Source organism: Palaemon carinicauda, chromosome 2 (genome assembly GCF_036898095.1).
Source record: "Palaemon carinicauda isolate YSFRI2023 chromosome 2, ASM3689809v2, whole genome shotgun sequence".
In the NCBI taxonomy this organism is placed as follows: Eukaryota; Metazoa; Arthropoda; class Malacostraca; order Decapoda; family Palaemonidae; genus Palaemon; species Palaemon carinicauda.
The window spans coordinates 159,100,453-159,112,582 of NC_090726.1; the positions used below are offsets into that span (position 1 = coordinate 159,100,453).

The 12,130-nt window shown below is 40.3% G+C and overlaps 1 protein-coding gene and 1 long non-coding RNA gene across 2 annotated transcripts in view; one reads left to right on the plus strand and one right to left on the minus strand.

The window, feature by feature from the left end:
* Positions 1–8,614, plus strand: part of LOC137628288 (uncharacterized) — a 361,246-nt gene extending 352,632 nt beyond the window's left edge. The window contains exon 3 of the long non-coding RNA XR_011041326.1: positions 8,485–8,614. This is a non-coding gene — a long non-coding RNA (uncharacterized lncRNA). The remainder of the gene's footprint in view (positions 1–8,484) is intronic.
* The window catches only part of LOC137628277 (dnaJ homolog subfamily C member 8), a 274,911-nt gene that overhangs the window by 147,859 nt on the left and 114,922 nt on the right, over positions 1–12,130 (minus strand). Inside the window, exon 3 of the mRNA XM_068359443.1 lies at positions 8,246–8,312. Within this exon, the coding sequence (XP_068215544.1) occupies positions 8,246–8,312 (67 nt within the window). The remainder of the gene's footprint in view (positions 1–8,245; positions 8,313–12,130) is intronic.

The window sequence follows — 12,130 nt, forward strand, 5'->3', positions numbered from 1 at the left end:
AAATTAGTGCATGGTGCAAATTATGGGGTATGAAGTTGAATCCTAACAAAACTCAAAGTATGATTGTAAGTAGGTCAAGGACGGTGGCTCCTCAACATCCGGATCTCAGTATTGATAATGTTTCTTTAAATTTGTATGACTCTTTCAAAATTTTAGGTGTGTTTCTCGATAGCAAATTTACTTTTGAGAAACATATAAGGTCTGTGTCTTCTTCAATTGCACAAAAAATTGGCTTATTGAGAAAGTCTTTTAAGATATTCGGTGATCAATCTATTCTGAAGAAGTGTTTTAATTCTTTTATTCTACCTTGTTTTGAGTATTGTTCTCCTGTCTGGTCTTCAGCTGCTGATTCTCATCTTAATTTGTTGGACAGAAACTTACGGTCTATTAAATTTCTTATTCCTGATCTAGATATTAATCTCTGGCACCGTCGTTCAATTAGTTCATTATGCATGTTACATAAGATTTTTCATAACTCTGACCATCCTTTACATTCAGATCTCCCTGGACAATTCTATCCTGTTCGTAATACTAGGCAGGCAGTTAATTCTAATAGCCAGGCCTTTTCCATCATAAGACTCAATACTACGCAGTACTCTAGAAGTTTTATTCCAGCTGTTACCAAGTTGTGGAATGATCTTCCTAATCGGGTTGTTGAATCAGTAGAACTTCAAAAGTTCAAAGTTGGAGCAAATGCTTTTTTGTTGACCAGGCGGACATGAGTCTTTTTATAGTTTATATATGACATATTTGTTTTTGACGTTGTTAATAGTTTATATATGACAAATCTGTTATGACGTTGTTACTTTTTTTAGAATGATTTATTGTTAATATGTTCTCTTCAGTTATTTGTTTCCTTATTTCCTTTCCTCACTGGGCTATTTTTCCCTGTTGGAGCCCCTGGTCTTATAGCATCTTGCTTTTCCAATTGGGGTTGTAGCTTGGATAGTAATAATAATAATAATAATATGATTACAAAAATTATTCTTAATTTTTCAACTTTCTGAAAATTAATCATAAAAAAAAAATATTTGATAACTGAATATCACACAATTTGAAATCATTGTTGTACAACCTACCCACCAAGTATGGGCTGATTCTTATACAGATCATTTCAGTAAAGACATAAAGCACATGTAAAATGTTATTTTCATTAGTAAAATAAATTTTTGAATATACTTACCCGATAATCATGTAGCTGTCAACTCTGTTGCCGACAGAAATCTACGGTCGGGATACGCCAGCGATCGCTATACAGGTGGGGGTGAACACACAGCGCCATCTGTGGTCAGGTACTCCAGTACTTCTTGTCAACACCACCTCAATTTTTTCCTCGGTCCACTGGTTCTCCATGGGGAGGAAGGGTGGGTCAATTAAATCATGATTATCGGGTAAGTATATTCAAAAATTTATTTTACTAATGAAAATAACATTTTTCAATATTAATCTTACCCGATAATCATGTAGCTGATTCACACCCAGGGTGGTGGGTGGAGACCAGCATATATGTTAACAAAGAAGCTAAGTATCCCGTATTTTATTTTATTAGTTATTCAAAAATAACATAAAATAAATAAGTACCTGGTAAGGAAGACGACTTGAACCATTACTCTGCCTTTATTAAGTACGTCTTCCTTACTGAGCGTAGCGGTCCTCTTAGGATGCTGAACGACTCTTAGGTGCTGAAGTATAAAGGGCTGCAACCCATACTAAAGGACCTCATCACAACCTTTAACCTCGGCGCTTCTCAAGAAAGAATTGACCACCCGCCAAATCAACAAGGATGTGGAAGGCTTCTTAGCCGACCGTACAACCCATAAAAAGTATTCAAGAGAAAGGTTAAAAAGGTTATGGGATTATGGGAATGTAGTGGCTGAGCCCCCGCCTACTACTGCATTCGTTGCTACGAATGGTCCCAGGGTGTAGCAGTTCTCGTAAAGAGACTGAACATCTTTGAGATAGAATGATGCGAACACTGACTTGCTTCTCCAATAGGTTGCATCCATAACACTCTGCAGAGAACGGTTCTGTTTGAGGGCCACTGAAGTAGCCACAGCTCTCACTTCATGTGTCCTTACCTTCAGCAAAGCAAGGTCTTCTTCCTTCAGATGAGAATGTGCTTCCCTAATCAGGAGCCTGAATAGGTAAGAAACTGAGTTCTTAGACCTTGGAAGAGAAGGCTTCTTGATAGCACACCAAAAGGCTTCTGATTGTCCTCGTAAAGGTTATGACCTTTTTAGATAGTACCTAAGAGCTCTAACTGGGCAAAGTACTCTCTCCAGTTCGTCCCCCACCAAGTTGGACAGGCTTGGGATCTCGAACGACTTAGGCCAAGGACGTGAAGGAAGCTCGTTTTTAGCAAAAAACCGAGCTGCAAGGAACATGTAGCCGTTTCAGATGTGAAAACTATGTTCCTGCTGAAGGCGTGGATCTCACTTACTCTTTTAGCTGTTGTCAAGCACACGAGGAAAAGAGTGTTCAATGTGAGGTCCTTAAAAGAGGCTGATTGGAGAGGTTCAAATCTTGATGACATAAGGAACCTTAGGACCACGTCTAGATTCCAGCCTGGAGTGGACAACCGACGTTCCTTTGAGGTCTTAAAAGACCTAAGGAGGTCCTGTAGATCTTTGTTGGTGGAAAGATCCAAGCCTCTGTGGCAGAAAACCGCTGCCAACATACTTCTGTAACCCTTAATCGTAGGAGCTGAAAGGGATCTTACGTTCCTTAGATGTAACAGGAAGTCAGCAATCTGGGTTACAGTGGTACTGGATGAGGAAACTGCATTGGCCTTGTACCAGCTTCGGAAGACTTCCCCTTTAGACTGATAAGACTCTGAGAGTGGATGTCCTCCTTGCTCTGGCAATCGCTCTGGCTGCCTCCTTCGAAAAGCCCCTAGCTCTTGAGAGTCTTTCGAAAGACTGAAGGCAGTCAGACGAAGAGCGTGGAGGTTTGGATGTACCTTCTTTACGTGAGGTAGACGTAGAAGGTCCACTCCTAGAGGAAGAGTCCTGGGAATGTCGACCAGCCATTGCAGTACCTCTATGAACCATTCTCTCGCGGGCCAGAGCGGAGCCAACCAACGTCAGCCGTGTCCCTTTGCGAGAGGCGAACTTCTGAAGTACCCTGTTGACAATCTTGAACGGCGGGAATGCATACAGGTCGAGATGGGACCAATCCAGCAGAAAAGCATCCACGTGAACTGCTGCTGGGTCTGGAATCGGAGAACATTACAACGGGAGCCTCTAGGTTATCGAGGTAGCGAACAGATCTATGGTTGGCTGACCCCACAGGGCCCAAAGTCTGCTGCAAACATTCTTGTGAAGGGTCCACTCTGTGGGGATGACCTGACCCTTCCGGCTAAGGCGATCTGCCATGACATTCATATCGCCCTGAATGAACCTCTTTACCAGCGTGAGCTTTCGATCTTTTAACCAGATGAGGAGGTCCCTTGCGATCTAGAACAACTTCCACGAATGAGTCCCTCCCTGCTTGGAGATGTAAGCCAAGGCTGTGGTGTAGTCAGAGTCCACCTCCACCACCTAGTTAAGCTGGAGGGACTTGAAGTTTATCAAGGCCAGATGAACCGCCAACAGCTCCTTGCAAAAGATGTGAAGTGTCCTTAGCTCCTGATTCCATGTTCCCGAGCATTCCTGTCCGTCCAAAGTCGCACCCCAGCCCGTGTCTGATGCGTCAGAGAAGAGACGGCGGTCGGGTTTCTGAACAGCCAAAGGTAGACTTCCTTGAGAAGAAAGCTGTTCTTTCACCACGTGAGAGTAGACCTCCTCTCTTCGGAAACAGGAACTGAGATCGTCTCTAGCGTCATGTCCTTAATCCAGTGAGCCGCTAGATGATACTGAAGGGGGCGGAGGTGGGGTCTCCCTAACTCGATGAACAGGGCCAGCGATGAAAGTGTCCCTGTTAGACTCATCCACTACCTGACTGAGCATCGGTTCCTTCTCAGCATGCTCTGGATGCAAACTAGGGCTTAGTAGATCTTTGGGGCCGACGGAAAAGCCCGAAAAGCTCAACTCTGAAGATCCATACCCAGGTAGACAATGGTCTGGGATGGGACGAGCTGGGACTCCTCAAAATTTGACCAGGAGGCCCAGTTCCTTGGTCAGATCCATAGTCCATCTGAGAATCTCCAGACAGCGACGACTTGTGGGAGCTCTTAAAAGCTAGTCGTCTGACGGAGCCGGACACAAGATCATGGTACTGATGCACAGTCTGTGAACTGTCAACCATGGGGAAGCGAGGAAGTACAGTGACAACCCGAAGCTGTCTAGACTGTCTGGGTCGTACAGACAACTCCTTATCGGGTTGCTGAGGTTGCCGCACTGCGTCACAACAAGTCACTTCTGCTGGTTGTTGAACGTCTTCCCAGTGACACACTGACTCCGTAAACAAAAAATCCTCTAACAAGGACTAAGCTTGGACTGCATGTCTTGCAACACAGCTCAAGGTCTATGGGAGCAGGTGTGGTAACAGACGGGGTTAGCGACTGAAGTGGAACCATTACCTTCCCTGGAAGCATGTTATGCTTAAATAAAAGTCCATAGGAGGCTACACAGCTAAAGGCTCCTCTCCAAATGACAGAGTCCTCAAGGGAATATCAGAAGGAGGGAGAATAGCACTTTCTCATCTACAGGAACCATATCCGAGAAAAGCTAAGTTCTCTCAGTGAGGGTTTCACTGGTGCAAAAGCAGCAGACTAGAAGGCAACGTTATGAAACTGTTTGACAGTCTAGTGAGTTGGCAACAACCAAAGATGTGTGACTGAGAAGCATGCGGTAAGGTATGCAGAGCATGCTGTATGTAGAGCATGCTGTAAGGTAAGCAGAGCATGTTGCATGGCGTGCGGCTTATGCTGCATGGGATGAGGCTCATGCTGCATGGGATGAGGCTCATGCTGCATGGTATGAGGCTCATGCTGCATGGGATGAGGCTCAAGCTGCAAGGGAAGAGGCTTATGCCGCATGCGTTGAGGAGGATGCCGCATAGTATGATGCTCCTGCCTCATGGGTTGAGGCGGTTGCCGCATAGCATGAGGCTCCTGCCTCATGGTTTGAGGAGGATTAAATAAAGGAAATCTGAACCTGACACTAATCTAGCTGTCCGAGGATTTACCTGGTGAGACATCAGTCTCTTTATCAGCGAGTTTTACCAGATTTCCCCGGGCCACCACGTGACACAATTGGCAGTAATTCATTCAAATTACCCCTAATGAGTCAATATGGATAAATATCAACACAACATCGTGTTCAAATAGAAATAAATTTCTACCTCATACTTGGGATCGAACGCTAGCCCCTTCTAATGAAAGGCCAGGTCGAAACCAACCATGCCACGAGAGCCCATTGAGGCTCCTGTGAGGTTCCTGCCTCAAGAGTCTCATAGCATGAGGTTCCTCAAGAGTTGAGGCTCTTCCCTCAGTGGAGGTGGCTGCCGCAAGAGTTGAGGTTGCTGCCTCAAGGATGGTGGAGGTTGCCGCAACGCAAGAGGTTGCTGCATAGCGTTGGTATCTGGCAACTCCCAATGCGGCAGCTCACGCGTGGAGGTAGGTTGAGGAACCTCAACATCATACGTCTGGCAGGGTGGACTGCGCAGAGGTGGAGTTGAGGTTGCTGCCTCGAGGATGGTGGAGGTTGTCGCACCGCAAGAGGTTGTTGCCTCGAGGATGGAGGAGGTAGTCGCAACGCATGAGGCTCCTACCTCAAGGGTAGAGGAGGTTGCTGCAAAGCATAAGGCTCCTGCCTCAAGTGTTGAGGAGGTTGCTGCGTGGCAAGAGGCTCCTGCCTCAAGGAAAGTGGAGGTTGCTGCACAGAGCTGGTATCTGGCAACTCCCAATGCGGCAGCTCATGCATGGAGGTAGCTTGAGGAACCTCAACATCATACGTCTGGCAGGCTGGACTGCGTAGAGGTGGAGGAGCGCTCGCAGGAGGAGGTGTGTTAACCTTCTCTGCCTGAAACTCCTGCATCAACACCGCCAGCTGAGACTGCATTGTCTGCAGCATAGACCACTAGAGTTTAAGAAAGACAACAACAAACGGAGCTACTGTCCGTTGAGACTGAGGGTCTAAAACAGCTGGTGCGGCAACAGACGGAGCTACTGCCTGTTGCGATACCACACTCTCTCTGGGAGGTGTGCAGTTGTCGTACTGCAGCAAGTCCGAACTGACCCAGTGCTAATGGCTACACCTAGGAGTTGGACTTGCGCGGAAGGGACCGACTTGCACTTAAAAGCTGTAAGATTTGGTCCATGGTTTCTGCGAGAAACCTCTTCCGCAGACAAGGAATAAAAGGGCTCTCTCGTCTTTGTGTGGGTGGGGTGATCACGTCGGCAACGTGTGTAGATACACCCGAAACCACGGAGGGAAACGTCTGTTCGTCGATCAAGGCCTGCTGAACCCATAAGTCCTTCGACATTACTTCTCCCCTGGGCTTGGGAGCTTGTAAGAGGTCCCAGACTAGGCGAACAACTGGCACGAACAGACGAACCCTCGAACGCAACACTGAAACACTTTGCGCTTATCACTTATCACTTTTGATTTTCTGTTTGCACTTATTTCACTGAACTCGAAACTTTAAGTGGTTTGTACCTGAAACACGCAATTCTATCCTTCCTTAAAAGTTAGTAATTGCGAAAACAGAATTACAATGTAACAGAAAAATATAATGAAAGATAAATAATTCAGTGGCTGGAAAGAGACTAAACACTAGATCAAATAAACTACGTTTAAAATCTCTCACCGCATAAAGCTTGAGAACAAGAATAAAACTCTAGAAACGTTTACCTTCTTCCCCTTAAGAGACTAGGGAGAAGAGCAAAAACGATAACAACGTTACTCGCTTGAACGAAACGTTTATCCTCCTCTCTCTCCCTCCGTCTCTATCTCTCTCTCTCTCTCTTGACTTAGAACCTGAGAGATGAGCCCAATCATATATATCGTTAAAACATATTATTGTTAAAGGAAAAAAACTGAAAGATTTCCCAAATAAAAAGTTCCTTTATTAGATTAAAACCATTAAGCTAAGAAAGAATGAACAAAACGCTAGAATCGGTTTACTCTTACTGCAACGTGACACCGTGAAAATTCTCTCTCTATCGTAACGATAGAGCGCAAGTTGAACGTTCTGAACGTCAACAACTGCAGAGACAAAACAAAACGTTAGTTCAACTTTGAAAACAGTACGAGACTATCAAAGAAATTCTTTCAAAAACATTAAAATAGCATAATATGTTAACAGGTAAAAACGAAATGACGGGCTCAATGTTAATTAACTTCGGTACCAAGAAAAGACCGCCTACTATTAGGAAAGGTCGAATATAAACAAATATAAAAATTAATTTTAATAAGTTTATAATAAAAGGAAGTTAATCGAAGAGGCCTATAAAAGGCGGAGAGATATAAAATAAATCTATAACTTTTGTTAAGCAAAATTAAGAAAGAGAGTCTATACTCTCTTAGACACCAACACTTCCCCGTCTAAGGGAAGGGTCGGCCATTTAAAAGTGAAAGAGAGTTCATACTCTCTTCGTCACCAAAATTAATCAAATTAATTCCAAAAGCTAGCTAAGCTAATGATAAAACTTCCTGAATAGCGAAAGCTAAACTCTAGAGCAAATACATCACCAAATCGTGAGCAAAAACTCCAGAATCAACAGCGTATCCATGTAGGTCTAGCCGGAGGCACGACAGAGGAAAAATTGAGGTGGTGTTGACAAGAAGTACTGGAGTACCTTACCACAGATGGCGCTGTGTGTTCACCCCCACCTGTATAGCGATCGCTGGCGTATCCCGACCGTAGATTTCTGTCGGCAACAGAGTTGACAGCTACATGATTATCGGGTAAGATTAATATTGAAAAATAAAGGTCTGAATTGGAATACTTAAAATCTAGGACCTTCCCCAACCAAATATAATACTGTTTAACTATACAAATATTTCCTATCAAATGTAAAGAGAATACATACGGACCATGTTATCAAACCCAGTTTTTTTGGCAATGGACCTCAAATGTTAGCCCTGAATCTAATTTAGCATAATATAATAATCTAGTATTTAAAAATTAAGACCGAACAATAACTATTATACAAATCAACCTCTTAGCAAATTAGTCAGCAAAAGTTTTGATGAAGTCAGTGTAGAATGTTAACGTAAGTGTTTTCAATAGCAGGGTTCTCCCTGCCAAAACTGCTGTAAAACATCAAATAAATACAATACATGTAGGATACTTATCTTACCATCAAATGCTTTTTGTGCTCTCTCTGAATCATCGTGGTTCTTGTCAGGATGTACCAGGATAGACATCTAAAATCAGTAAAAATCTGGTTAAAAATTCTTGCTCACTGAACATTGTATGATTACTTAAATATTTACAAAAGAAAACTACCTTATTCTTCTTCCATGCTGCATCAACCTGAAGTATTGCAAATGGAGTGCGATCTTCAACCACATTTCTTACATTCAAAGGTATTTTCAGATTTGGCCATTGCAAAATGCGATCTCAGCTCATCGTTCCAGGAACTCAACCAGCTCTTCAAATGGCCCAAGGTGTATAGGTAGTTCTATGTAAAACTCTGGACAGCTTGTCATCCATCAGTCTGTAAGCAGCCATCATTTTAGACAGCTAAAACCAACACTGGTATTTGTCACCAGTATGGTTTTCAATAGAATTTTCCACAACACAATAAGGAGAAAATGGCCTTCACCTTACACGGATGTGTCCTTATATGAAAATATTATATAAAAGGATGGATTTTATAAATATGTATCAACCAACTTATTCTAATCACTTTACCATAAACATTAAGAAAATAAAGATTTCAATAAAAAATTTCAAGTATGTCAACAGCATGCATCCAATCACAGAAGGCTAAAACTACCCTTTGTAAGTGTCAGTCTTGCCAACACATTTCAATGTTTTTAGGCTAATAAAATGTCTTTCTCTTCATACCACCCATCATTTGGAATAATAATTTCAAACAATCATCAAAGCCTTATTTTGCATCAAACACTACTAGAGAACTTCAATAAAAAAAAATGTGCATTACCCCTAGAAAAAGTTACTCTCTATACCAAAACTTTTACATATTTTTTACTTTTAAATAATAGGACATCAAATTTAAATGAGACTGAGATTAGTAATAAATAAACCATACAGTACTATACTAACATCTGCTAGGTATCATTACTGGTTGTTTACTTCTTAGATATTTGGATAAATAGTGAATATTTTCCATAGTGTATGTTAAGGAAACATACTGTACATAAAGTTATGATAAAAGTGGGTTGATCAGCCCCTTATTGATAGGAATTCTTATTTAATAAATTTTTGTCAAAAATTTTGCACTGAAAGCTTATTGTACAATTTTGTTCCCTCCTCTTTAAATGTGTGGAACAAGAGGTCACTGCCAAAATTTGCGTGGTTCACTGATGTTTCTAGTCTATTCACTTTTAGATGTAAAATGATAATTATTAATACACAAAAAAATTCTTATTAAAATTTCAATATTTACATTCTATAAAAATTTCCTTTTAGTTGTCTCAAAATAAATATGCATTGAAAAAGCAAAACAAGCACAGTAGACAGGCCCCCAGAATAGCAAAATACTATCTAGTTTAGTTATTAGTACTATGACACTTTAAAATAAAATAACATCATAAATAATAAAATATACACAATCCTCATAGGTACCTGAAGATTTGGTATATATTTCCTTAGACAACTCTGACGAATGTGATATCCAAACCTTAATCTCTGGGAGTTTAAATTCTATATACTTTTACTATACACACTTTTGACATTGATGCAATTCAGAACCAACAAATTTCCTCATATTCTATATCTTGCCATTTCAATTGCATGTAGTTAAAAAATTACAGTGAAATTTGCTTATTAAGTAAAAAATTGTCATTTAAAATCCAATGAGCATGATTATACATGCCCTCACTGCATGTATGTCTGATATTAACATAAACTAAAAAATATTGTTTCACAGATACAAACTAACACATTGAAAAAGTCAAATTTTGATTAGACTTTACTTTTTCCTGGGAGACACCTTTAGGAAAACAGAATTCTAATAATAATTTTTTCTTATTTCTATACTCACTTGATGTTCATATTACTTCTTCAACAGAAGCTCAGCTTGATCGACCTTCAGTAAAATTTAAAAATTTTGAAAATTTCCATTTTTCTTCCCCTCAATAAAAGAAATATGGTAGGATTGTAAGGTTTACTAGGAGGAATGCTTGTAAAGTTTTACCAGTAGGTTGAGGTAGTTATGCATGAAGCATCAAGAAATGAATAAAAAAAAAACTAGCTTAATAAGAAAGGGTGGAAATTAGAATTAATTTTGCTTAGCTTAGTAAAATGACTTAAATATTCCATTAGCCTACCCTATTTCAGGTAGGAATATAAAATGATACTCGACATGAAAAACCCTACGAGATTCAGCATTGCTGCATTCCCAAACTTTGCTGTAACACAGTGGCAACAGTGGATAGAGGATTTTAAAATTTTTGCGAAGTATTAAGTAGTAATAAAGATATAAGGTGGGAAGTGTTTAAAAGACCTTGCAACCATTAGATAACAAAATTGAAGCTGCAATTAAGGCTCTTACCACATTTTCCTCATCGGGTCAATAAATTTGATAAAGGTATCAATTTACGGTGTAGTGGTTTGCAGACTGGGGCCAGAAATAGCACACAGATTGCCTAGTGTCCGAATGCCGACCACACCCCAACGTTTCACTACATAAAAATAAAATATGGTAGAATGCCCAGATTTCTGGGCAAAAAGTAAACAATCAAGAATGTGCTGGGTACTGGGCACCACCCTTCGATTTTATACTGGGCAAGGAGACCCGGCTAGGACCTGTTTCCTAATATTATTATACAGTGAACCCTCGTTTATCGCGGTAGATAGGTTCCAGTCGCGGCCGCGATAGGTGAAAATCCGCGAAGTAGTGACACCCTATTTACCTATTTATTCAACATGTATATTCAGACTTTTAAAACCTTCCCTTGTACGTAGTACTGTTAATAAACTACCCTTTAATGTACAGAACACTTAATGCATGTACTACAGTACCCTAAACTAAAACAGGCACAAATATTAAAGGTGATTTTATATCATGCATTTCCTAAACATGCTAAAAAGCACGATAAAAAATGGCAACCAATGTTTTGTTTACATTTATCTCTGATCATAATGTAGAAACAAACTGGAGGTAGAGCTTTGCTTATTACCCAGACATATTTCCCATACTTTTCCCTTAGAACTACATCACATCTTCCTACTTTAGATATATAGATATATATATATATATATATATATATATATATATATATATATATATATATATACATATATATATATATATGTATATATATATATATATATATATATATATATATATATATATATATGTGTGTGTGTGTGTATATATATATATATATTTATATGTATACACATATACATACCTACATATATACATAAATACATATATATATATATATATATATATATATATATATATATATATATATATATTACTGTATATATATGGGTTATGGAAAAAATCCGCGAAGTGGTGAATCCGCGATGGTCGAACCGCGAAGTAGCGAGGGTTCACTGTAGAGTATACAGTTCTTCAGAACAATGGCCTGGCTCTTTGATTTAGGTACGATTTCTTTTTTTTTTGAGTTTGACGAAAAAGCAGGTAGTATGATCAATGGTTTAATTTAGGGGAAAACCAAAACGGATTTTGAGCGAAGCGAAAAATCTATTTTTGGGTGAGATGGCCATGTCGTCCTGATGGAAGTTCCTATAAGTAGCTTCCTAAGGGATATATGTACTACAGTGATATTCCCAGAGAATTTTACCTCTAGGTCTCCAGAATTCTAACTCCTGGCGCGAATATCCTTAAATTTTCTCTCAAGGATATCGCATAATATCACAGGACGTATTCTTGACACGCCACATAGCAATCTGCACCCCTAATAACGTTTACGCTTCGAGGGGGAAAGTGGCAGAATAGAAGGGGAGCCGTATCAAGGTTACCCTAGTTCTCATACTACTATTGAGTATCACAACAGCGCTATATCCAAGATGGCTGACATTC